The sequence below is a fragment of the Protopterus annectens genome, chromosome 8.part1 (assembly GCF_019279795.1).
Source record: "Protopterus annectens isolate FY-2018-M chromosome 8.part1, PAN1.0, whole genome shotgun sequence".
Classification (NCBI taxonomy): domain Eukaryota; kingdom Metazoa; phylum Chordata; order Ceratodontiformes; family Protopteridae; genus Protopterus; species Protopterus annectens.
The window spans coordinates 498688452-498715969 of record NC_056742.1 but is presented as its reverse complement, the minus strand read 5'-3'; the positions used below and the strand labels follow the sequence as shown (position 1 = coordinate 498715969).

The 27518-nt window shown below is 45.7% G+C and overlaps 1 protein-coding gene across 1 annotated transcript in view; it reads right to left on the bottom strand.

The window, feature by feature from the left end:
• The window catches only part of LOC122810165 (cadherin-3-like), a 1031939-nt gene that overhangs the window by 486451 nt on the left and 517970 nt on the right, over positions 1 to 27518 (bottom strand). The window contains exon 10 of the mRNA XM_044081643.1: positions 13765 to 14009. Coding sequence (XP_043937578.1) covers positions 13765 to 14009 — 245 coding nt within the window. The remainder of the gene's footprint in view (positions 1 to 13764; positions 14010 to 27518) is intronic.

Genomic DNA, 27518 nt, shown 5'->3' with positions numbered 1-27518 from the left:
CCATGCTGCACAGAATGGAGAAAGTACAGTTTTGTACCTACCATAAATGTAGATGTCCGAGAGGTATGCATCTGCAGTCCTAACAAATGGGTTGTCCTGGCCTCAGGCAGCCCTTCGGTCGGCCGGATTCCAAAGTCTGGGTCTGGCCTCGGCTGGTGTCGCACTTCACCCGACGTCATAGCTGCAGTTCAGCGGGTATAAAGGCATCAGCCGACGCCATTTTCCTCAGTGTTTCTTGCCCCAGATGCCAGGTGCCCTCTAGGAAGGCCAAATTTGGATAAATGCAAATATTTCCAAACAATAGAGAGCAAATAGAAATAAACATGTATATACATATATACAAACAAATGCACCATAATAGATTCCCCCAGCTAGATACAAGATGGGCAATTACCCTAGGAGTACCACAGAGGGGAAGGAGGGTGGGTAATCCTGACTGCAGATGCATACCTCTCGGACATCTACATTTATGGTAGGTACAAAACTGTACTATGTCCTTCAAGGATGCATCTGCAGTCCTAACAAATGGGTAGAATACCATAGCCAAACTGGGGGAGGAGGCACTAAGGAGGCACTAAGTTTATGGTGTAGTTAAGATCCCTTGCAAAACAGCAGTGGCAAAACCTGCTCGGGATCTGGAGTATAAAGGTAGATTATAATGCTTGGCAAATGTATGCACGGAGCTCCAAGTAGCAGCCTCTAAAATGTCTTTGGTAGCCACTCCTCGTAAGAAAGCTGTAGTAGTGGCTGTAGCCCTTGTGGAGTGAGGTCTGATGTTTTCTGGAGTTGTCTTTCCATGAAAAGAGTAACAAAATCTAATGCAATTTCCTATCCATTTTGAGATTGTCTGTTTTGAAATTGCTTTTCCTTCCATTCCTGTTGCATATGCTACCAGAAGCTGGTCAGTTTTTCTATTGTTCTTGGTTCTGTCCAGGTAAGTAGCGCAATTGTCTGTGTACATCCAAAGTATGCAGCAATCTTTCCCCCCTGTTCTGTGGGTTGGGGAAGAATGTTGGTAGGTGTATTGCTTGGTTTAATGATACCCTGGAGACCACCTTTGGCATAAAGGTAGGATTAGTTCTCATGGACACTATCCTGATGGAAGATAAGGAAGGGTTGTACTGCCATTAATGCCTGTAATTCAGAAACCCTTCTAGCTGAAGTGATTGCAAGCAGGAATGCAGTTTTCCAAGATAAGTACTGTAATTCTTCTGTTGCTGCTGGTTCAAAAGGGGGAAGTGTTAACTTTTCTAACACAAAGTTCAAGTCCCATGTAGGCAATGGTGGTTTCCTTGGTGGCTTTACATTTTTAATTCTTCTGAGAAACTGCCTGAGTAGAGGTTGAGAAAAGACTGGAGGATCCATGTTGTATTCTGCTGAAATTGCCGATGCATGAATCTTAATGGAGGAGTAAGACAGACCATTGTGGAAAAGCTCTGCTAAGTATTCCAGGATGTTAGCTATGTTTGCCAATGATGCATCTACTCCTTTTGTTGCACTCCAGATGAGACATCTTTTCCATTTTGCTGAATAAGTTTTCCTTGTTGAGGGTCTGCGAGCCTCCAAGATAATGTCTTTAACCCTTTGAGATAAATCTGGGTTATTTTGCCTTATATAATGTTCCAAGCAGCTAGTTGCAGTGTTTTCAAGTTTGGATGCAGGATTTTGAAGTTGTTCTGTGTTAGCAGTAGAGGTAGTAGGGGTAGAGGCCATGCGAGTTCTCGGGACATACTCCTCAGTAGTGGGTACCAATGTGGTCTCGGCCAGTCGAGCTATCAAGATGATCCTCGGGTGATCTTTGATCTTCAGCAGCACTTTGTGCATCAAAGGAAGAGGTGGGAATGCATATGCTGTCAGGTTTTCCCAACTGAAGGATAGGGAGTCCACCCTCCAAGCAAGTGGGTGGTATGTCCTTGTGCAGAATTTCTTCAATTGGTGGTTGTGTGGGGACGCGAACAGGTCTATTTCTGGCAGTCCCCATTTCCTTGTGATGGTTCTGAAGATGTCTGGATGCAGCATCCATTCGTGGGCATCCATGGTGGTTCTGCTTAAGATGTCTGCTAGTATATTTTCTTTTCCTGGCACAAATATGGCCTGGAGCTGAATGTTGAAGCTCAGGGCCAAATTCCAGAGGTCCATTGCCATCCGGCATAGAGAATAAGAATGTGTGCCTCCCTGCTTGTTGATATACCACATAACTGTGGTGCTGTCCATCCTTATCAGCAAATGACCCTGTTGAAGGAATGGTCTGAATGTCTGAATTGCCTGTTTTACTGCCAGCATCTCTTTTTGATTTATGTGTAGGTTCATCTGGTCTTGAGTCCATAAGCCTTGTATGCACTTGTCCACCATGTGTGCCCCCCAACCGAGGTCTGAGGCGTCCGTGGTGATAGTCTGGCTTGGGTGAGGCCTGTGGAAGGGCAGTCCTTTGTTCAATTGACAGGCCTGGGCCCACCACTGGAATTCTTGTTTCAGGCATGGAATTATTGGAATTTGGGTTTCTAGGCTGTGCTTGTGCTGAGACCATAAATTCCTCAGGTACCATTGCAACTTCCTCATATGTAGTCTGGCAAGTGGAATTAATATTATGCAGGATGCCATGTAGCCCAGGGCTTGCAGTATTTTCCTTGCTGTAAGCTGGTTCTGCGTTGTCAATGCCATGAAATAGAGTGGTAGCTGCTTCTGTTTTTCTGCTGTGAGGAATGCCATCTGGTTTGATGTGTCCAGTTCTGCACCCAAGAAGGTTATCCTTTGGGATGGTATCAGCCTTGACTTTTTTGTGTTGACTGTGTATCCCAGGGTTTGCAGCAGGTGAATAACCTTTTTCAAATCTTTTGTTAATTTGTCCTTGCTGTCCGCTTGTAACAGGCAGTCGTCCAGGTATGGATAAATTTGAATTCCCTGAAGCCTGCAATGAGCAATTACTGATGCCAGGCATTTTGTGAATACTCTGGGCGCAGTAGATAAGCCAAAAGGCAATGCTGAGAATTGATAATGCTCTGATCCTGCAAGAAATCTGAGGTATCTTCTGCAATTTGGTCGTATGGGGATGTGCAGGTATGCCTCCTTGAGATCCAGAGTCACCAGCCAAGACTCCTTGCCCAGCATGGGAAGAAGTTGCTGTAGGGTCAGCATCTTGAATTTTGGAACAATGAGATGTGTTTAGAGCGGACAGGTCGAGGATAGGTCTCCATTGGTTCTCCTTTCTTGGTACCAGGAAAAGCCTTGAATAAAATCCTTGTCCTTGTTCCATAGCCGGTACCTTTTCTATAGCTCTCATCCTTAGTAAGTGGTCTATTTGCTGTAGAGCGTTTGTCCTTTGGTTTGGAGGTAGGTTTGGCATTCCTCTCTTCCTTGGAAGAGTATGGAAGTGAAACCTGTAGCCTTTGTCTATTGTCTGTAAAATCCATTTGTCTCCTGTAATGTAATGCCAATTTACTGAAAATAAGGCTAGCTTTCCGCCTAAGGGTGCTCCCAGTTGTTCCCTGGTAGGCGGTTTCAGAGCCAAGTCACTGTGATTGTCCTGTGGAAGTGGTAGTGGCTGGATCTGTGGCAGTACTTCTCTGGCTGTTAGGCTGCCACTGACATCCCCTGTAGGCACCTCTGGATTGACCTCCGCCTCTAGGGCGTCTATTTCTGCTTCTCTGTGCTCTGGTGGTTTCTGGAAAGGACCAATTCTTGGAAGGCCAGTTCCTACTAAATCTCGGAGGCTGGAATTGTAAGAAATCCTTGACTGTCTGGACAGATTTAGCTTTTTCTTCCACCTTCAACACTTGCTGTGCAGGGGAACCAAACAAACTGTGCTTTTCCATGGGAGCATCTAGTAGCTTAGACTTTACATGGTCTGGTAAGGATTGCTCTTTTAACCATGCATGCCTTCTGATCACTGTACCAGTCATAGCTGATCTGAAGGAAGCCTCCAGTGCATCATAGCCGCATTTTAAGGAATGATTACTGACCTGCTGAGTGTTATGCACCAAATCCTGAAGGGACTTGCGGTCTTAAAGGCTCAGGCGAGGACAGTTTTTTAGTGAGCTGATCTAACAAACTCCTGATACTGAATCATGTGGAATTGACAGTTTAAGGCCCTAGCCGAAAGAGTAGCAGAAGTATAAACTTTTTTACCCCATCTCTCCAATGCCCTAGATTCTCTTTCAGAGGGGAGGGGTTTTTTGGCAGAGGCAGCTGCTACAGCTTTGGGGCCCTGTGAAATAGTTTCAGGATCTGCTATAGGAGCCTTATACAAATGATAATGTGTGTCCGGAACCCTGTAGTATCTGTCGGGCTTAGCAGGGGCCGGAGGCAGTGAGTCAGGGGCAGTACAAGCATCATTAAATGCATCATCCACAACTAAGTACTGGAGGAATAGCTAAAGGCCTATGCTGTGGTAAATGTAAAAAGGTCCTAAGCCTTTTCCTAGAGTCTGAAAAATCCTGGCCCTGCCATTGAAATTGTTCCCTCATAACATGCAAGGTTTCCCCAAAAGAAAATTCCTCAGGAGGAGAGGCAGAAGGTATGGAATCCTCTGCATCCGAGTCCTCATATGGAGAATAAGGGCCTTCTGGAGGATTTGTATTTTCTGAATCAGAGGAGTAATCTGAAGAAACTGGCTCAGGGGGCTCTGCTCTAGGCCTCTTCTCTGGAGGTGGGTGACAGGCCCTGTCAGGGTGAGACTGGGTTCCCCTGATCAAAGAAATGAGATCCTCTGCTAGACTAAGCATTTGAGTATTAGTGCTAGGCCTGTGAGAGGGGGTTTTAGCAGGAACGGCCTTTGAAGATTTAGCGGCTTTGGCCCTGGCAAAAGCCTTAATTGACATGGATGCAGGGGGCCTAGCAGCTCCACGTGCAGGAGAAGATACATCTAAGGGGATAGTATCTGACAAATCCTGAGAAACTGTAAGAGCAGGTGGATTTTCCGTAGCAGATTCAGCCATGCTGGAAGAGGCCTCCGTAGTAGGAGGTATGCTTTCGGCTGAAGGAAGAACAGAGGACTCTGTTTCAGCCGAAACAGAGACACTTGCGGTTGGCTTAACCGCGGTTTTCGGCCGAAACCGCGGACCGCGAGTGTCTGTCCTTTTCCTTATGCTTTTTAGCTAAATGTGAAGTCTGAGTCTCCGACGGCATGATATAAGCAAAAGCGGAGCCGAAAATCTCCTCTGCAAACTCCGACCGACGTCTTAAGTGTCCCGTCGGTTGAAGGAAGCACAGGCTAGACAAGCTGCTACGTCGTGGTCTGGGTCTAAACAAGGTAGGCAGTAAGAGTGGAAATCTTTATGAGGTATTTGTTTCCCACAAGTTAAACAGTTATTCACTTTTTCTGACATCGGCTGAGGCAAGAAAGAGTCCCCAACGGGGTACTTAGCTTTTTAGAAGTCTTCGGTAGTAGCAATCTCTGGTTCTGACCGACCTGCACTTGCTAACAGCTTCTGCTTCGGGCGCCACGCGGCAAGAAAGACTGAGGAAAATGGCATCAGCTGATGCCTTTATACCCGCTGAACTGCAGCTATGACGTCGGGTGAAGTGCGACATCAGCCGAGGCCAGACCCAGACTTTGGAATCCGGCCGACCGAAGGGCTGCCTGAGGCCAGGACAACCCATTTGTTAGGACTGCAGATGCATCCTTGAAGGACATCCAGTACTGCCTGGGCCAGAGCAGCGCTAGCAGGATCATCCTTGGTCAGCCCTCCCTGACTGCCACACCTGGGTACAAGTGAGAGAAAAGGATACAAATAAACCTGTCCAGCATAAAAACAGAGGGCAACCATTTTCCAGACTCTTCTGCAAGAAACCCTTCAGTAAAATTAAAGCTCCACAGAGGCTGCTCCAAGCCAGAAGTACTTACTTCTGACACACCCCATTTGTGCATTCCTCGAGCATCCACTCATGAGATAACTGCTAGTTAAGTAAATCTGCCAACCAATTTTACATACCTGGTAGAGACTGGGCCAAGAGGATCCATTTGACCTCCTTTGTGTGTATGCATGGGTCCTGTGACACAAGGGAAAGGAGTGCCTCCCCGTTAATTGTGCCACAACGTGGTACTGTATTCTCACCAGCAGAGCTAATGCCAGTTTTTCGTTTTATTTTTATTTAATTTAACAAAAACTCTAACTCAAACCAATGACACAGATGAAACATGACAATGAGTCTCATCACACTCTTCCACTGGCTAGGAATAAAGTACATCTTTTAATTTCTCATTTTTTTCCGATCTAGAAACAAATGCTTTCAGTTTCCCCACTACAGTCTGATTACCTCTCCATCAGTATGGATTTCTCCTCTGAAACATGCTAAATACCCTTCTATGTTATGTAGAAAGTTTGGCAAACATTGCCATCTAAAAACGTGGCATTTTTTGGAATTCATGGAATCTCTAACAATTCTACCCATCCAACTCAGTTTCATATGCCTAATTATTGCATTTCTGATAAAACTAAACATTTGATTGTAACAGAACATTTGTATAACCTCATGTTTGCTCATAAGGTAAAGTATATGACAAACGTGCAATGCAACTCCATGTCAGACTCCTACAACCACAGACTCGTTTGACAAAAATCAAAGCAACCTTGTGTTCATCCACCCAAGTAAGAATGCAGTGTACGTGTCACTGGTCTGAAATATCACTGCATTCTTCAGTTACAAGGGCAGAGTACAATGTCCCCCTTTGGCATGTACCTCGCAAAGCACATGCAGCAGCTGGACAGACTAGAGGTTCCTCACCATGAGAATCCAGGGTCTCAAACATCTACCCTACACAAACAGGCTAAAACCCCCCTCTCTACACAGTTTCATACAGACTCCTCAGAAGTGGCCTCTGTCTGGCATACAAAGCAATCTCAGACTTCACCTTGATGGGACTGCTGCATAGCCACAAGTCAAGCTACACTCAAGCAACCCGTAAGCAGGGTCTCAACCTGGTCTGTGATATCAATACGACTTGGTGGGACAGATTTAGGTTCATAGGTAGGTACTAGGTTATTGGCCCTGGGGCCTATATAAGCCTAGCCAGATGGGTGGTGAAAGCCAGGGAACCTAAGATAATTTTACTGTGCCCCTGTCAAGCAGTGCTGCAGAAGTGATCCCTGGGGTGAATTTTCTACTTCCCATCAAGTTGTCAAGATTTTTCTTAAAGAGGACTAATGTGGAGCTTTGCTTCACATGAATGAGTAGTTTGTCCCCCAAAATTTGTCCCCCAGAGACTCCGCCTCCATGTCAGAGTACCTCATTATCCCTTTTAAGCGCAACCTGGATAACTGGATGGGGAACAAAAAATACACAGCTAGGATTTCACGTGTCCCTGCTGGACAGGGGCTTTGGGTGCTGACATGTCTAAACATGGGCTAAATTCTTGGCTAAGCTTATAAGAGCCTCGGGGCCAATAGCCTAGTAACCTCCTATGATCCTAAGATTAACTGCATGCAAGCTCCCTGTAAAACCTAAACAGCAGAGGTCCTGGAATGGTCAGAGAAATGTGAACAATTAAATGATCAGTTTTAAACATCCTTCGATCAAGATAACAGGGAACTAGAGGACAAATCATGTTCAGACATATCAGCAACTCTTACAAAGAGCTTGCTGTGTGGATGCGCAGAAATGTAATACATGCCTGGGAATGTAGTGCATCACTCTTCTGAAACAGGTACACTCACTTGCAAAACAGAAAGCTGTGCATAATGCAGATTCCTAAACACACTGAAATAGACACTGAATTAGAACAGCACAGATTCCTAAAAACACTAAAATAGACACTGAAGTAGAACAGCACAGATTCCTAAAAACACTAAAATAGACACTGAAGTAGAACAGCACAGATTCCTAAAAACACAGACATTGAAGTAGAAAGTACAGTTTTGTACCTACCATAAATGTAGATGTCCGAACTGGATAGCATCTGCAGTCATAACAAGTGGGTTGTCCTGTCGTCAGGCAGCCCTGCAGTCGGCCGGATTCCAAAGTCCGGGTCCGGCTTCGGCTGATGTCGCACTCCACCCGACGTCATCTCTGTTGGTCTTCGGGTATAAAAGCATCAGCCGACGCCATTTTCCTCAGTGTTTCTTGCCCCAGATGCCAGTAGCCCTCTTGCAGGCTAAAAATTTGGATAGATGCCAATGTTTCCAAATAGATAGAGGTAAACACAACAATAAGCATATATGTACATATATACAAACAAATACACCATAAAGACTCCCCAACAGCTAGCTATTAGGAGGGTAAACACCCTAGGAGTACCACAGAGGGAAGGAGGGAGGGTAATCCTGACTGCAGATGCTATCCAGTTCGGACATCTACATTTATGGTAGGTACAAAACTGTACTATGTCCTTCATGGATGCATCTGCAGTCATAACAAGTGGGTAGAATACCATAGCCAACTAGGGAGGAGGATAAAAGTAGATTATGGTGTGTTTAGGATCCCTTGCAGTACAGCAGTGGCAAACCCTGCTCGGGATCTGGAATATAGAGGCAAATTATAATGCTTGGCAAATGTATGCACGGAGGTCCAAGTAGCCGCCTCAATAATGTCTTTGGTTGCCACTCCTCGTAAGAAGGCTGTGGTAGTGGCTGTTGCCCTTGTAGAATGAGGTCTTATGTTCTGTGGAATTGGTTTTCCATGGAAGGAGTAACAGTATCGTATGCAATTTCCTATCCATTTGGAGATTGTCTGTTTGGAAATAGCTTTTCCTTCCCTTCCTGTTGCATAGGCTACAAAAGTTGGTCAGTCTTTCTGCTATTTTTTGTTCTGTCCAAGTAGTAGCGTAGCTGTCTATGTACATCCAAGGTATGCAGTATTCTTTCCCTCTGTTTTGTGGGTTGGGAAAGAAGGTAGGTAGGTGGATTGCCTGGTTTAAAGACACTCTGGATACCACCTTGGGCATAAATGTAGGATTAGTCCTCATGGACACTCTATCTTGGTGGAAGATTAGGAAGGGTTGCACTGCCATTAAGGCCTGTAGTTCTGAAACCCTCCTTGCTGAAGTAATTGCCAGTAGGAAAGCAGTTTTCCATGACAGGTGTTGTAGGTCTGCTGTTGCTGCTGGTTCAAAGGGTGATAGTGTCAACTTTTCTAGCACAAAGTTTAAATCCCAAGCTGGTAATGGTGGTTTCCTTGGAGGTTTTACATTCTTGATTCCTCTGAGGAACTGCCTGAGCAAAGGGTGCGAAAAACAGGTGGATCAAAGCTGTATTCTGCTGAAATAGCTGATGCATGTATCTTGATGGAGGAGTAGGACAGGCCTGAATGAAGAAGTTCGGCCAGATACTCCAGAATGTTAGGCATATCTATGTTTGACACATCTTTTCCTCTTTCCGTACTCCAAATGACAAACCTTTTCCATTTTCCAGCATAGTTCCTTCTTGTTGAAGGTCTGTGTGCTTCAAGAATAATGTCTTTAACTCTTTGGGAAAGTTCTGGATTAGCTGCTGCTATGTGATGTTCCATGCAGTCAGTTGCAGCGTTTTTAGGTTTGGATGTATGATGCTGTAGTTGTTCTGAGTTATCAAAGGCATCAGGGGTATTGGCCACATATTGTTCCGAGACATGCTCTTCAGTAGTGGGTACCAGTGTTGTCTTGGCCAGTTTGGAGCTATCAGGATTATCCTTGGACGTTCTTCCTTGATTTTTAGTAGTACCTTGTGTATCAAAGGAAGAGGTGGGAATGCATATGCTGTTAGGCCTTTCCAGTTGAAGGAGAGTGAGTCCACTTTCCATGCTAGTGGGTGGAATGTCCTTGTGCAGAATTTTTTGAGCTGGTGATTGAGAGGTGATGCGAATAGGTCTATCTGTGGCATTCCCCATTTCTTCGAGATGGTCTTGAAGATGTCGGGTGCAGCTTCCATTCGTGGGCATCCAGTGGTTCTGCTTAATATGTCTGCTAGAGTATTGTCTTTCCCGGTACAAATATTGCCTGTAACTGAATGTTGTAGCTGAGTGCCAGGGTCCACAGCTCCAAGGTCATTCTGCATAGGGGGTATGAATGAGTGCCTCCCTGTTTGTTGATGTACCACATGACTGTGGTGTTGTCTGTCCTTATCAACTGGCCCTCTGAGAAATGGTTTGAACTTTTGGATTGCCAGTTTTACTGCCAGCATTTCTTTTAGATTGATGTGCAGGTGAAGTTGATCCTGTGTCCACAATCCTTGCACGCATTTGTCCAGCATGTGGGCCCCCCATCCTAGGTCTGAAGCGTCTGTTGTGATGGTCTGGCTTGGTTGACATCTGCGAAAGGGTAGGCCTGGGTTTGACTGGCATGCCTGAGCCCACCATAGGAACTCCTGTTTTAAGCATGGAATTAGTGGGATTTCTGTTTCTAGACTGTGTCTGTGTTGGGACCATAAATTCTTTAGGTACCACTGTAGTTTCCTCATATGTAGTCTGGCAAATGGGACCAAGATTATGCATGATGCCATGAAGCCCAAGGCCTGCAGAACTTTTCTTGCTGTTAACTTGTTCAGTTTTGTTAGTGCCAAGAAGTAAAGAGGAAGTTCTTTTGTTTTTCTGTAGTCAGGAATGCCATTTGTTGTACTGTGTCCAATTCAGCCAAGAATGTCCTTGTTTGGGATGGTATCAGCCTTGACTTTTGTAAATTGACTGTGTATCCCAGTCCTTGTAGCAAGTAAATGACCCTTTGTAAATCTGTTGTCAGCTTGCTTTTGTTGTCCCCTTGTAGCAGGCAGTCGTCCAGGTATGGGTAAATTTGAATTCCCTGTAGTCTGCAATGGCGATTACTGATGCCAGGCATTTTGTGAATACTCTGGGCGCAGTAGATAAGCCAAAGGGCAATGCTGAGAATTGATAGTGCTCTGATCCTGCAAGAAATCTGAGGTATCTTCTGCAGATTGGTCGAATGGGGACGTGCAGGTATGCCTCCTTGAGATCTAGAGTTACCAGCCAAGACTCCTTGCCCAGCATGGGAAGAAGTTGCTGTAGGGTCAGCATTTTGAATTTTGGGACAATGATGTATGTATTTAAGGTGGACAGGTCGAGAATTGGTCTCCAACTTTTTCCTTTCTTGGAACTAGGAATAGTCTGGAGTAGAACCCCTTTCCTTGTTCTGCTGTTGGCACTCTTTCCACAGCTCTCATGTTTGCTAACTCCATTATCTGGCGTAGAGCCTCTGTTTTTGATTTGGAGGTAGATTTGGCATTCCTCTTTGACTGGTAAAGTGTGGAAGTGAAACCGGTAACCTTGATCTATGGTTTGTAAAATCCACTTGTCTTTTGTTATGTAGTGCCAGTTCTTTGAAAATAAGGTTAACTTTCCGCCTAGAGGAGCTGCTATTTGTTCCCTGGTAGGCGGATTTAGGATTAAGTCACTGTGGTTGTGCTGATGTAGTGGCAGTGGCTGTGTCTGTGCCTCTGTTGTTACCTTGCCACTGTCGTCCTCTGTAGGCACCTCCTCTGGATTGGTTTCTGCCTCTGGAACGTCTATTCCTGCCCCTTTGAAATTTTGTGGAGTCAGGAAAGGACCAATTTTGGCAGGCCAGTTCCTGCTAAACCTTGGGGTTGAACCTGCAAGAAATCTTTAACAGTTTGAACAGATTTTGCCTTTTCTTCCATTTTCTTCATAACCTGCTGGGCAGGTGTACCAAACAAACTTGTCTTGTCCATAGGAGCATCTAGCAACTTAGCTTTAACATGATCCGGTAAAGCTTGTTCCTTTAGCCATGCATGCCTTCTTATCACTGTGCCTGTCATGGCTGATCTAAATGAAGCCTCCAGTGCATCATAGCCACATTTTAAGGAATGGTTGCTAACCTGTTGTATGTTATTTACCATCTCTAATACATATTTCTTATCAAGAGATTCATCAGTGGTTAGTTTTTAGTTAACTGATCAAGCATAAACTCTTGGTATTGTATCATGTGAAACTGACAGTTTAAAGCTCTAGCTGAGAGAGTAGCTGAAGTGTAGACCTTTTACCCCATCTGTCTAGTGACCTTGCTTCCCTTTCAGAAGGAATAGGGTTTTAGCTGTGGTCGCTGCTACTGCCTTGGGACCCTGGGATATAGTTTCTGGGTCTGCAAGTGGGGCCTTGTAAAGGTGGTGATGAGTATCTGGCACCCTGTAAAATCTGTCTGGTTTGGCAGGGGCTGGGGTAAAGAATCTGGAGCGGAGCAAACATCATTGAAAGCATCATCCACCACAGAGAGAACAGGAGGTATAGCTAAGGGCCTGTGCTGTGGGAGGTGCAGAAAGGTCCTAAGTCTTGTTCTGAGTCTGAAAAATCCTGTTGCTGCCATTGGAACTGTTCTCGCATGGCATGCAAGGTTTCCCAAAGGAGAATTCTTCTGGTGGGGAAGCAGCTGGAATGGATTCTTCAGCATCAGAATCTTCAAAATTGGAGAAGGGAGCCTCAGGCTGGTCAGTTATGTCTGATTCATCAGCAGAATCATCAGAAGACACTGGCTCAGGCGGCTCTGCCCTAGGTCTCTTCTCTGGGGGCTGAGAGGCCCTGTCTGGGTGAGATTGAGATCCTCTAATTAAAGAAATTAAATCTTCTGCCAAAGAAAGCATTTGAGAAGTAGAAGAGGGCCTGGATGTGGGGGGTTTAACAGGCACTGTTTTAGTAGTCTTGGCTGCTTTAGCCCTGGCGAAGGCCTTAATGGACATGGCAGCTGGAGGCCTAGCAGCACCACGTGCTGGGGTAGAGACATCCAAGGGGATGGTGTCTGATAAGTCAACCACCGTAGTGGGTAAAATTTCTGAGGTCGATTCAAGAGTTGTAGCAGGGGCCTCAGTTGTAAGAATAGGTTCAGCTGTACTTTGAGCAGTTTTCTCGGTTTCGCGAAACCGAGACACTCGTTTGCTTTACCGTGGTTTCGGCCGAAACCGCGGACCGCGAGTGTCGGTCTTTATCTTTGCGTTTTTTGGGGGTAGTCGGAGGATCAGACAGCATAATGTACGCAAAATCAGAACCGAAAAACTGTTCTGCAAACTCCGACCGACGCCTAAGCGTTGTCGGTTGAAAGAGCACAGGCGAACAGGCTGCTACGCGTGGGCTGGGCCTAAACAAGGCAGACAGTAAGAGTGGAAATCTTTATGAGGTATTTGTTTCCCACAGGTTAAACAATTGTTAACTTTTTCTGACATCGGCTGAGGCAAGAAAGAGTCCCCAACGGGTACTTAGCTTTAGAAGTCTTGAAGTAGTATTCGGTAGAAGTAATCTCTGGATCCGACCGACTGGCACTTGCCACCAGCTTCTGCTTGGGCACGCGGCAAGAAAGACTGAGGAAAATGGCGTCGGCTGATGCTTTTATACCCGAAGACCAACAGAGATGACGTCGGGTGGAGTGCGACATCAGCCGAAGCCGGACCCGGACTTTGGAATCCGGCCGACTGCAGGGCTGCCTGACGACAGGACAACCCACTTGTTATGACTGCAGATGCATCCATGAAGGACATCAGTACAGATTTCATTTCCCTGCATCTTTTAGCTTGGAGTCTGGTTTATGACATGAAATCAATGTACTGTAGGTGCCACTTGTCAAACCTCACTCTGTACACCTGCAGTACGCTTGACATACTGGATTCCCTACACTACATGGAAAGAAAATTCAACAGTTATGGCAATCCTAAGCAGCAGATTACAAACTTTAAATAAGACCTAATGGCATCAATATGCAATCATGCAAGCACTGGAAAGAGCCCTAGTACAAAAGTGACAGTTGTGTACTGCAGGACAATCCTACAAGTCTCACTTAAGTGGAGACGTGAGGCGCATTTCAAATATATTTCAACTGGAATTCCTCATTGTACTGCTTACCTTATTACTTGCTTTTGCCCCTTGTCTGGGTCAGTGGCTGTGTAAGTCGATATGACCCTCCTCACTGGGTGGTCTTCTCTCAGCTGCTCAGTCTTCTCCTTCGGATTAAATATTGGTGCTTCATTCTGATCCAACACAAACACAGTAACTGTGGCTGTGGAAGGAGTCAATGCAATAGAGAAGCTTGCTTCGTTCTCAGCGGAAATCAGCAAAGTGTATACTGGTGTGGTTTCGTAATCCAGGCCCTAAACAAAGCGCAGAAAAACTACCATCACTACATTATAGCCACAATGAGCAAAGTCAGTAAAACTAGATTAAAATACAAATTTGAAATCTGATCACTGCATAACCCTGGCGAGAAAAAAAAATGCAGCCAATATGAACTCCAGTGACTTATCAGCAAGCTGATCTCAGTTTAGTCAAAGTCAGAATATAGTCATGTATAAGAGAATGTCCTAAGATGATGTACAAAACCATTAATCCAAAGGAAACAAAGACAGACTGGAGGTAACTGTACTCCCCCCAATCACCTGCTTTTCAAGAAAGGGTAGAGCCACAGCCAGCAGCTCCAGACTCAGACACAAAGCTGTCAAGAACACAAAGTACAGTTTTGTACCTACCATAAATGTAGATGTCCGAGAGGTATGCATCTGCAGTCCTAACAAATGGGTTGTCCTGCCTCAGGCAGCCCTTCGGTCGTCCGGATTCCAAAGTCTGGGTCTGGCCTCTGCTGATGTCGCACTTCACCCGACGTCATAGCTGCTGTCAATTGGGTATAAAGGCATCAGCCGACGCCATTTTCCTCAGTGTTTCTTGCCCCAGATGCCAGGTGCCCTCTAGGAAGGCTAAATTTGGATAAATGCAAATGATTCCAAACAGTAGAGAGCCAACAAAAATAAACATGTATATACATATATATATACAAACAAATACACCATAATAGATTCCCCCAGCTAGCTACAAGATGGGCAAATACCCTAGGAGTACCACAGAGGGGAAGGAGGGTGGGTAATCCTGACTGCAGATGCATACCTCTCGGACATCTACATTTATGGTAGGTACAAAACTGTACTATGTCCTTCAAGGATGCATCTGCAGTCCTAACAAATGGGTAGAATACCATAGCCAAACTGGGGGAGGAGGCACTAAGAAGATTATGGTGTAGTTAAGATCCCTTGCAAAACAGCAGTGGCAAAACCTGCTCGGGATCTGGAGTATAAAGGTAGATTATAATGCTTGGCAAATGTATGCACGGAGCTCCAAGTAGCAGCCTCTAAAATGTCTTTGGTAGCCACTCCTAGTAAGTAAGCTGTAGTAGTGGCTGTAGCCCTTGTGGAGTGAGGTCTGATGTTTTCTGGAGTTGTCTTTCCATGAAAAGAACAAAATCTAATGCAATTTCCTATCCATTTTGAGATTGTCTGTTTTGAAATTGCTTTTCCTTCCATTCCTGTTGCATATGCTACCAGAAGCTGGTCAGTTTTTCTATTGTTCTTGGTTCTGTCCAGGTAGTAGCGCAATTGCCTGTGCACATCCAAGGTATGCAGTTGTCTTTCCCCCCTGTTCTATGGGTTGGGGAAGAATGTTGGTAGGTGGATTGCTTGGTTCAATGATACCCTGGAGACCACCTTTGGCATAAAAGTAGGGTTAGTTCTCAAGGACACTCTATCCTGATGGAAGATAAGGAAGGGTTGTACTGCCATTAATGCCTGTAATTCAGAAACCCATCTTGCTGAGGTGATTGCAAGCAGGAAAACAGTTTTCCAAGATAAGAACTGTAATTCTGCTTTTGCTGCTGGTTCAAAAGGGGGAAGTGTTAACTTTTCTAGCACAAAGTTCAGGAACCATGTAGGCAAAGGTGGCTTCCTTGGAGGCTTTACATTTTTAATTCCTCTCAGAAACTGCCTGAGAGGAGGATGAGAGAAGACTGGAGGATCCATGTTGTATTCTGCTGAAATTGCTGATGCATGAATCTTAATGGAGGAGTAAGACAGGCCATTGTGGAAAAGCTCTGCTAAATATTCCAGGATGTTAGCTATGTTTGCCAATGATACATTTTCTCCTTTTGCTGCACTCCAAATGAGGTATCTTTTCCATTTTGCTGAATAAGTTTTCCTTGTGGAGGGTCTGCGAGCCTCCAGGATAATGTCTTTAACCCTCTGAGATTAACCTGGGTTATTTTGTTTTATGTAAGATTCCAAGCAGCTAACTGCAGTGTTTTCAAGTTTGGATGCAGGATCTTGAAGTTGTTCTAGAGACATCCAAGGGGATGGTGTCTGATAAGTCAACCACCGTAGTGGGTAGAATTTCTGAGGTCGATTCAAGAGTTGTAGCAGGGGCCTCAGTTGTAAGAATAGGTTCAGCTGTATTTTGATCAGTTTTCTCGGTTTCAGCCGAAACCGAGACACTCATGTTTGCTTTACCGTGGTTTCGGCCGAAACCGCGGACCGCGAGTGTCGGTCTTTATCTTTGCGTTTTTTGGTAGATTGGGTAGTCGGAGGATCCGACGGCATAATGTACGCAAAAACAGAACCGAAAAACTGTTCTGCAAACTCCGACCGACGCCTAAGCCGTTCGCCGGTTGAAGGAGGCACAGGCGAACAGGCTGCTACGTCGTGGGCTGGGCCTAAACAAGGCAGACAGTAAGAGTGGAAATCTTTATGAGGTATTTGTTTCCCACAGGTTAAACAATTGTTAACTTTTTCTGACATCGGCTGAGGCAAGAAAGAGTCCCCAACGGGTACTTAGCTTTAGAAGTCTTGTAGTATTCGGTAGAAGTAATCTCTGGATCCGACCGACCGGCACTTGAACAGCTTCTGCTTCCGCCACGCCGCAAGAAAGACTGAGGAAAATGGCGTCGGCTGATGCTTTTATACCCGGCCAACAGAGATTACGCGGGTGAAGTCGACATCAGCGAAGCGGACCCGGACTTTGGAATCCGGCCGACTGCAGGGCTGCCTGACGACAGGACAACCCACTTGTTATGACTGCAGATGCATCCATGAAGGACATCTAGAGGTAGAGGCCATGCGTGTGTCCGAGACATGCTCCTCAGTAGCGGGTACCAATGCTGCCTCGGCCAGTCTGGAGCTATCAGGATGATCCTTGGGTGATCATCTTTGATCTTCAGTAGCACTTTGTGCATCAAAGGAAGAGGTGGGAATGCATATGCTGTCAGGTTTTCCCAACTGAAGGATAGGGAGTCCACCTTCCAAGCAAGTGGGTGGTATGTCCTTGTGCAGAATTTCCTCAATTGTTGGTTGTGTGGGGATGCGAACAGGTCTATTTCTGGTAGCCCCCATTTCTTTGTAATGGATTTGAAGATGTCTGGATGCAGCATCCATTCGTGGGCATCCGTGGTAGTTCTGCTTAAGGTGTCTGCTAGTAAATTTTCTTTTCCTGGCACAAATATGGCCTGTAGCTGTATGTTGAGGTTCAGGGCCACATTCCACAGGTCCATTGCCATCCGGCATAGAGGATATGAATGTGTGCCTCCCTGTTTGTTGATATACCACATAACTGTGGTGTTGTCCGTCCTCATCAGCAAATGACCTTGTTGAAGAAACTGTCTGAATGTCTGAATTGCCTGCTTCACTGCCAGCATCTCTTTTTGATTTGTGTAGGTTCAGCTGGTCTTGTGTCCATAGGCCTTGTATACACTTGTCCACCATGTGTGCCCCCCAACCGAAGTCCGAGGCGTCCATGGTGATAGTCTGGCTTGGGTGAGGGCTGTGGAAAGGCAGTCCTTTGTTCAACTGACAGGCCTGAGCCCACCACAGGAATTCTTGCTTCAGGCATGGAATTATTGGAATTTGGGTTTCTAGGCTGTGCTTGTGCTGAGACCATAAATTCCTTAGGTACCATTGCAACTTCCTCATATGTAGTCTGGCATGTGGAATCAATATTATGCAGGATGCCATGTAACCCAGAGCTTGCAGGACTTTCCTTGCTGTAAGCTGGTTCTGCGCTGTTAATGCCATGAAATAGAGTGGCAGTTGCTTTTGCTTTTCTGCTGTGAGAAATGCCCTTTGATTTGATGTGTCCAGTTCTGCACCCAAGAATGTTATCCTTTGGGATGGTACCAGCCTTGACTTTTTTATGTTGACTGTGTATCCCAGGGCTTGCAGTAGGTGAATGACCTTTTCCAAATCTTTTGTTAATTTGATTTTGTTGTCTGCTTGTATCAGGCAGTCGTCCAGGTATGGATAAATTTGAATTCCCTGAAGCCTGCAATGAGCAATTACTGATGCCAGACATTTCGTGAATACTCTGGACGCAGTAGATAAGCCAAAGGGCAATGCTGAGAATTGATAATGCTCTGATCCTGCAAGAAATCTGAGGTATCTTCTGCAATCTGGTCATATAGGGACGTGCAGGTATGCCTCCTTGAGATCTAGAGTCACCAGCCAAGACCCCTTGCCCAGCATGGGAAGAAGTTGCTGTAGGGTCAGCATTTTGAATTTTGGAACAATGAGAGGTGTTCAGAGCGGACAGGTCGAGAATAGGTCTCCACTGGTTTTCTTTTCTTGGTACCAGGAAAAGTCTGGAATAAAATCCTTGTCCTTGTTCCATAGACGGTACCTTTTCTATAGCTCTCATCCTTAGTAAGTGGTTGATTTGTCCTAGAGCGTTTGTTTTTTGGTTTGTTGGTAGGTTTGGCATTCCTCTCTTCCTTGGTAGAGTATGGAAGTGAAACATGTAACCTTTGTCTATTGTCTGTAAAATCCATTTGTCTCCTGTAATGTAATGCCAGTTTACTAAAAATAAGGCTAGCTTTCCGCCTAAGGGTGCTTCCAGTTGTTCCCTGGTAGGCGGTATCAGAGCCAAGTCACTGACTGTCCTGTGGAAGTGGTAGTAGCTGGATCTGTGGCAGTACTTCTCTGGTTGTTAGGCTGCCACTGACGTCCCCTGTAGGCACCTCTGGATTGACCTCTGCCTCTTGGGCGCCTATTTCTGCCTCTCTGTGCTCTGGTTGTATCTGGAAAGGACCAATTCTTCAAAGGCCAATTTCTACTAAACCTCGGAGGCTGGACCTGTAAGAAATCCTTGACTGTTTGGACAGATTTTGCTTTTTCTTCCACCTTCTTTAACACTTGCTGTGCAGGGGAGCAAAACAAACTGTTTCTCCATGGGAGCATCTAGGAGCTTTGACTTTACATGGTCTGATAAGGATTGCTCTTTTAACCATGCATGCCTTCTGATCACTGTACCAGTCATAGCTGATCTAAAGGAAGCCTCCAGTGCATCATAGCCGCATTTTAAGGAATGATTACTGACCTGCTGAGTGTTATGTACCAAATCCTGAAGGGACTTACGGTCTATAGGTTCAGGAGAGGACAGTTTTTTATTTAGCTGATCTAACAAAAATTCCTGATACTGAATCATGTGGAATTGACAGTTTAAGGTCCTAGCCGAAAGAGTAGCAGAATAAACTTTTTTACCCCATCTCTCTAATGCTCTAGATTCTCTTTCAGAGGGGAGGGGGGTTTTGGCAGAGGCAATTGCTACAGCTTTGGGGCCCTGTGAAATAGTTTCTGGATCTGCAATAGGAGCCTTATAGAAGTGATAATGTGTGTCCGGAACCCTGTAGTATCTGTTGGGCTTAGCAGGGGCCGGGGGAAGAGAGTCAGGGGCAGTACAAGCATCATTAAATGCATCATCCACAACTGTTAGTACTGGAGGAATGGCTAAAGGCCTATGCTGTGGCAAATGTAAAAAGGTACTTAGCCTTTTCCTAGAATCTGAAAAATCCTGGCCCTGCCACTGAAATTGCTCTCATAGTATGCAAGGTTTCCCCAAAAGAAAATTCCTCAGGAGGAGAGGCAGAAGGAATGGAGTCTTCTGCGTCAGAGTCCTCATATGGAGAATAAGGGCCTTCTGGAGGATTTGAGTTTTCTGAATCATCAGAGGAATAATCTGTAGAAACTGGCTGAGGGGGCTCTACTCTAGGCCTCTTATCTGGAGGGGGATGAGAGGCCCTGTCAGGGCGAGGTTGGGATCCCCTTATCAAAGAAATGAGATCCTCTGCCAGGCTGAGCATTTGGGAACTAGAGCTAGGCCTGTGTGAGGGGTTTTAGCAGGCAAGGCCTTAGAAGATTTAGCTGCTTTAGCCCTAGAAAAAGCCTTGATAGGCATGGATGCAGGGGGCCTAGCAGCTCCATGTGCAGGAGTAGATATGTCTAAGGGAATAGTATCTGATAAATCCTGAGAACCTGCAACAGCAGGTGGAAATTCAGTAGCAGATTCAGCCATGCTGGATGAGGCCTCGGTTGTAGGAGGCATGCTTTCGGCCTAAGGAAGAACCGAAGACTCTGTTTCCGCCGAAACAGAGACACTCGCAGTTGACTTAACCGTGGTTTCGGACGAAACCGCGGAACGTGAGTGTCGGTCCTTTTCCTTACGCTTTTTAGCTAATTGTGAAGTCAGAGTCTCCGACGGCATGTTGTAAGCAAAAGTGGGGCCGAAAAACTCCTCTGCAAACTCCGACCGATGTCTAAGTGTCGGTCAGTTGAAGGAAGCACAGGCTAGACAAGCTGCTACATCGTGGTCTGGGCCTAAGCAAGGAAGGCAATAAGAGTGGAAATCCTTATGAGGCATTTGTTTCCCACAAGTTAAACAGTTATTTACTTTTTCTGACATCGGCTGAGGCAAGAAAGAGTCCCCAACGGGGTACTTAGCTTTTTAGAAGTCTTCGGTAGTAGTAATCTCTGGTTCTGACCGACCGGCACTTGCGAACAGCTTCTGCTTCGGGCACCGCGCGGCAAGAAAGACTGAGGAAAATGGCGTCGGCTGATGCCTTTATACCCAATTGACAGCAGCTATGACATCAAGTGAAGTGCGACATCAGCCGAGGCCAGACCCAGACTTTGGAATCCGGCCGACCGAAGGGCTGCCTGAGGCAGGACAACCCATTTGTTAGGACTGCAGATGCATCCTTGAAGGACATCTGTTACATTACTGCAGTTCACAATTACATTACAAAGAGGTCCCATACATACTACAAAAAGCAGTTAGAGAAAAGCCGCAACAAGCATCCACATACCCTAAAATACCCTGACTGGGTACCAACTACACTCTTGGGTCAAAACCCAGTGACAAAACTCACTAGTATGGTGTGCAGGCTGGATCAAAAAGATAAAGCTCTGACTAAACATAAGTGATGGGCTCTAGTAGCAGTCTGGGGCAATGGAATAACAGGAGCCAAGACCACCCTGTGAGGGAAAGCCACAAAGTGTGCTCCATCTGCAAAAGGACTTGAAAGCAGAGGTATAGCTAAATATTAGCTACAACACATCTAAGTATGTGCCTATCCTGTGGTTGGTGTGTAGGCACTGAACCATGTTTACTAACCAAAAAGGCAGATGTAGGGCTTTGTATGCAAGAAATGCAATATTCAAGAATGACAAGCCCACACCAAACATACCTGACTCATGGAACGAAGTTGCAAATCCTGGAGCTCCTCAGACTAGGTCATAGGGCATGGCTCATACTCCTGAGTGCTGCTGGGACCTGAACACATTAAAGAACAGGGTTCGATTCTGACCTCAGGTTACTTAGTAGGCTTGAAATGGCAATTTAGAGCAGTTAGCCTAGTAAATCACTTATGAACATTTAACATTCACATTAGCATTTAATCCGTACTCTGTACCTGCCTGTAAATGAATTTGCCATTTCAGCGTAATTTGAGCCATCAGCCCATCTCTGCCTCTGATACACAAGCATATGTTCCAAAACTAAGTGTTTTAACTCGCTACATGCTACTAAATTTTTGTAAAAGGCATTGGTGTCTGGAAAAAGTACAGTTTTGTACCTACCATAAATGTAGATGTTAGAGTGCTAATACAGCTGCAGTCATAACAGATGGGTTCTCCTGCCGTCAGTCGGGTCCTCGGTCGGCTGAATTCCAAAGTCTAGGTCCGGCGTCGTTTGTCGTCGCTTCTTCCCTGACGTCAGTGTGACAGGGGTATAAAAGAACCAGCAGACACCATTTTCTTCAGGTTTTTTTGCCCCAGATGTCAGGTGCCCCCAGAAGGAAGGCAATACAAAATTTGTGTAATAAAGCAATGCCATATAATCAAAAATACAGTAGTGCAAGCAAATACATCAAGAATGAATACCCCAATCTGGTTGCATGAGGATATGTCAGCCAATAGGCCTGTCCCAAGAGGGGAAGGAGGGAGGGAAACCTGGACTGCAGCTGTATTAGCACTCTAACATCTACATTTATGGTAGGTACAAAACTGTACTATGTTCATCGTGCATACAGCTGCAGTCATAACAGATGGGTAGAATCCCAAAGCTAAGAAAGGGGTGGTAGGCACTAGGTGGAACTAGGAGGGGCCAGAATGCCCTGCAAGATTGCAGTGGCAAAGCCCGCTCTAGATTTGGAGTATAGTGGAAGGTGGTAGTGCTTGGAGAAGGTATGCACAGAACTCCAAGTGGCTGCTTCTAAAATATCTTTGGTAGGAGCTCCTCTGAGAAAGGCTGCAGAGGTAGCCGTGGCCCTTGTGGAGTGAGATCTGATGCCTGTAGGTACAGTTTTGCCAAGAAAAGAATAGCAAAAGCGTGGGCTATCCATTTAGAGATTGTCTGTTTGGAAATTGGCTTTCCCTGAGCTCCTATAGCATAGGACACAAAGCTGTTCTGATTTTCTGAAAGGCTTTGTTCTGTCCAAATAACGCAGTTGTCTGTGGATGTCCAAGGAATGTAGTAATCTTTCCCCTTTGAGGATTAGGATAAAAGGTAGGTAAGTGTATGGCCCGATTCAAAGCTACCCTGGATACCACTTTTGTCATAAAGGACTGGTTAGTTCATAAGGAAACTCTGCCCTGATGGAAGATAAAAGGCTGCACAGCCATGAGAGCTTGTAGTTCTGAAACTACGAGCTGAGGTAATAGCCAGAAGGAAAGCTGTTTTCCAAGACAAATATTGCAAATCTGATGAGGCAGCTGGCTCAAAAGGAGGCAAGGTCAGTTTTTCCAGAGTGAAATTGAGATCCCAAGCAGGTATTGGTTGTTTCCTTGGGGGTTTTAGATTCTTAGCCCCTCTGAGGAACTGTCTTAAGAGGGGGTGAGAGAATAAGGGTGGATCAGTGTTGTATTCTGCAGAAATGGCTGAGGCATGGATTTTGGAGAATGAAAGTCCACTGCTCAGCTAGATACTGTAATATTTGAGGTAAATTCAGTTTTCCAGGGTCCTGGCCCTTTTTCTCATTCCAGACACAAAACAGTTTCCATTTTGCGGAGTAAGCTTTTCTAGTAGATGGCCTTCTGGCCTCCAAAATGACATCCTGCACCTCCTTGGAGAGTAGGGTCTGTTGTGATGCTAAGGAATCTTCCATGCGGCTAGATAGAGTGTTTTTAGCAGACTGAAGAGTTTTGAAGCTGTGCTGAGTCAGGAGAAGAGGCATTACAGGCAGGGTCCATGGTGGGGAATGCGTCAGGCTCCTCAGGAGTGGGTACCAGTGTTGCCTTGGCCAGTCTGGAGCAATGAGAATCATCTTTGGTCTGTCTGCTCTGGTTTTCAATAGAACTTTGGGCAGCAGAGGAAGAGGTGGGAAGGCAAACTGTCATTGATGTCCAACTGAAAGAGAGAGTGTCCACTCTCCAGGCCTTTGGATGGAAAATCCTTAAGAATTTGGTCAATTGGTGATTTTTGTGGGAGGCAAAGAGATCTATGTCTGGCCTTCCCCATGCTTGGATCAACTCTGTAAAAACTTGAGGATGCAACTCCCACTCGTGTGGATCTGTCATATTTCTGCTTAGGTTGTCTGCCAGCGTTGCAAGTACTGTGCTTGTAGTTCAATTTGTAAGTCCATGGCCATGTTCCAAAGTGACATGGCCAGTCTGCATAGGGGGTATGAATGTGTTCCTCCCTGTTTATGTACCACATTACTGTGGTGTTGTCCGTTCTTATCAATAGTTGACCTGGTTGCAGAAGGTCTTTGAAAGCTATAATAGCATTTATTACTGCTAGCATTTCCTTTCGATTGATGTGAAGGTGCTTTTCTTTTTTGGGACCATTTGCCCTGAATGCACCGATCTGTCAAGTGCGCCCCCCCAGGCATAGTCAGAGGCGTCTGTTGTGATGACTTGATTTGCTTGAGGCTTGCTGAATGGTAGACCTGTGTTAGTTTGGCATGCTTGAGCCCACCACAGAAATTCCTTTTGAAGACATGGAATTAGTGGTATTATTGTTTCCAAACTGTGGCTGTGTTGAGACCATAGGTTTTTCAGGTACCACTGAAGTTTCCTCATATGCAGCTTTGAACATGGGGTTAGTAAGATGCAAGATGCCATGAATCCCAGAGCCTGCAGGATTTTCCTTGCAGTCAGCCTGGTGCAATTTGCTAGTGCTCTGAAGTATCGAGTTAGTTGCCCCTGCTTCTCTGGCATGAGGTAGGTCATCTGGGTGTTTGTGTCCAAGTTGGCACCCAGGAAAATTATTTTCCGAGAGGGTATTAGCCTTGATTTCATTTTGTTGACTGTATAATCCCAGAGAATTCAACATTACATAAGCCAGATGTTTCAGAAGAATGTGCTTGCTGTCTGCTTGGATCAGGCAGTCCAAATAGGGGTATATTTGTATCCCTTGAAGTCTGCAGTAGGCAATTACTGATGCCAGGCATTTTGTGAATAATCTGGGCACAGTAGATAAGCCAAAGGGCAATGCAGAGAATTGACAATGGGTTAAACCTGCAAGAAATCTGAGGTATATTCTGCAATTTTGTCTGATTGGGACATGCAGGTATGCCTCCTTGAGGTCCAATGTTACCAGCCAAGACTCTTGCCCAGCATGGGAAGAAGCTGCTGTAGAGTGAGCATCTTGAATTTTGGTATGAGTAGAAATGTGTTTAGGATGGATAGGTCCAAAATAGGTCTCCAATCTTTTCCCTTCCTTGGTACCAGGAATAGTCTGGAATAAAAACCTTGACCTTGTTCGTGCGTAGGTACCTCTTGAATAGCTTTCATGTCTGAGATCTGTAATTTGCCTTTGTGCCTCTGCCCTTTGATTGTGTGGCAGGTTTGGCATGCCTCATTTTTGGAAGGATGTGAAAATGGAATCTGTAGCCTCTGTTTATAATGTCCAGGATCCATTTGTCTTTTGTGACAATGCCAATTTTTTTTAAATAATGCCAGTTTTCCGCCTAAGGGTGCTGCCATTTGAGTCTTGCTTGGCATGCAGAGGGGAAAGTCATTGGGCTTGCTTTCGGAATGGTTGCGAGTTCTCACCACCTCTGTGTAGGAGCTTGCCATTCTCTGCCTCTAAACGATCCTTGCGATTGCCCTCTGCCCCTCGGGCGCCTGTATGCCTCTTTGGGGTCTGTCCATGGCTGGAAAGGACCAATTTTTGGAAGGCCAATTTCTACTGAAACGTGGGGGTTGTACCTGTAGAAAATCTCACAGTTTGCATTGATTTAGCCTTTTCCTCCATTTTCCTTAATACCTCCTCAGCATTAGCGCCAAATAATACATCCTTTTGTAGAGGGGCATCTAGTAATTTAGCTTTGACATGATCTGGCAAGGTTTGTTCCTTGAGCCAGGCATGTCTACATATGACTGATCCTGTAACAGCAGCTCTACATGAGGCCTCTAGAGCATCAAAACCACATTGTAAGGTATGTTTACCCACTTGTTCTGCACTATGCATCAAATCCTGCAACTCCAAGTCTGGTTGTTCAGGTTGCGACGTTTTACTTTTCAATTGTGATAACAGAAACTGTTGGTACTTTAGCATATGGAACTGACAAGTTTAATGCCCTCATGGTTAAGGTAGCCGAGGTATATACCTTTTTCCCCCACCTTTCTAGGGATCTGGAATCTCTCTCGGAAGGTAATGGAGTTTTAGCAGTGGAGGCCTTAATTTCCTTGGGGCCCTGTGAGATGGTTTCTGGGTCAGCAGCATGGCTTTTGTATAGAAATTGGTGCGAGTCAGGAACCCTGTAGTACCAGTCAGGCTTGACTGGGGCTGGAGGTAGAGAATCCGGGTTAAGGCAGGCCTCAGTACACATCTAGTATGTCCAACACAGGAGGTATAGCCAGAGGCCTGTGCTGAGGTAGCAAGAGAAATTCCCTAAGCCTTTTCCTGGAATCTGAATAATCTTGGCCTTCCCAGTGGAAGTGTTCCCTTAAGGTATGCAAAGTTTCCCCAAATGAGATATCCTCGGGGGGGGGGGGGATAGAGGGAATGGACTCCTCTGCATCAGAGTCTTCAAAAGGGGAGTAAGAATGTTCCTGATCAGAGTGCTCTGAAATAATGGAGCCCTGATCAGAGGAGGGGGAATCTTCCTCCACTATGGGCCTTTTGTCCGGGGAGGGTTGAGAAGAGTAATTAAATCCTCAGCCATTTTAAGCATCTGTTTTTTAGGCATGGGGCCTGGAGATGGGCCCTGTGTAGCTTGTCTCTTAGAATGCATGGCTGCTTTAGACTTAGTGAAAGCCTTGATGGAAAAAGAAGAGGAAGGTCTGAAGACACCTTGAGAGGAGGTAGACTTGTCCACATTTTGAGAATCACCACCGAGTGGATTCGGTATCTGTAGTCGGGGTGTGGGCCGAGGAGCCTGCGACCTCGGGCACAGGAGACACCGCCAATGAAGTGTCGTCGGTAGTCAGGGGCTGCGTAGGTGCCTTGCTGAGAACCGGACCACGTGTAGTCGGCTTTGGCATGGTGTCGGTAAAGGCCGTGGACCTCATGTGTCGGTCCTTATCTTTGTGCTTTTTAGACAAAACTGGAGTCGGAGTAACCGACGACATAATATAGTTAAATGTTTTGCCAAAATAATGCTGGGCGAACTCTGCCCGACGCTTAATGGTGCGTTTGTTGAATGTAGCACAAAAGTGACAGACCGAGACGTCGTGGTCTGGGCCTAAACAAGGAATACAGAGGGAATGGAAATCCTTATGTGGTATTTGCTTCCCACATGAAATACAATTATTAACTTTGTCTGACATCGGTCTGAGGCAAGAAAAGTTTCCCCAATGGGGTACTTAGCTTTCAAGAAGACTTCGGTTGCAAACTTTTTTTAATTTCAGGAGCTGGTCGACCGGCACTTGCGAACTGCTTCTGCTTCGGGCACTGCGCAGCAAGAAAGACTGAAGAAAATGGCGTTGGCTGGTTCTTTTATACCCCTGTTGCACTGACGTCAGGGAAGAAGCGACGACAACCGACGCCGGACCTAGACTTTGGATTTCGGCCGACCGAGGACCCGCCTGACTGCAGGAGAACCCATCTGTTATGACTGCAGCTGTATGCACGATGAACATCGGGTCAGATACCAGTCAGGGATATTAACTGAAGAGTCCTGAAAATGCCGAATGGACAGCATCATACAAATGCCTGGCTATAACACCCACAAGAGTAAGTGAAAATAAATGGAATGTCAAGCCAAACACGGATCAGTGGGTAAAACACTGCAATAAGTCAGGCTCATGGAGAATGCCAGAGCACCTCAATGAGGATCACCGGTGTCCAACAGGGCTCTACGCTGGAGTCCCTTTTCGGACGGCTATTCTCATCTATTCAAGTCAGATAATGGGGGTCTGGATAATATGCAGACTGCAAACTGGGCAAAAGTTACTTCAATAAAAGTAGTCTTCTCACAAATAGCTTAGACAAGCTTCTAGAATGATTCTACAGTACACATTTGATAGGACTTCAGCTACAAAACAGAAATTCAGCAGAAGGTCTACAGCAGAGCTTGGGGTTTAGGAGAGATTTTCTTATGGTAGAGGTAAGAACAGGTCTGAGGTTGAAGTGGG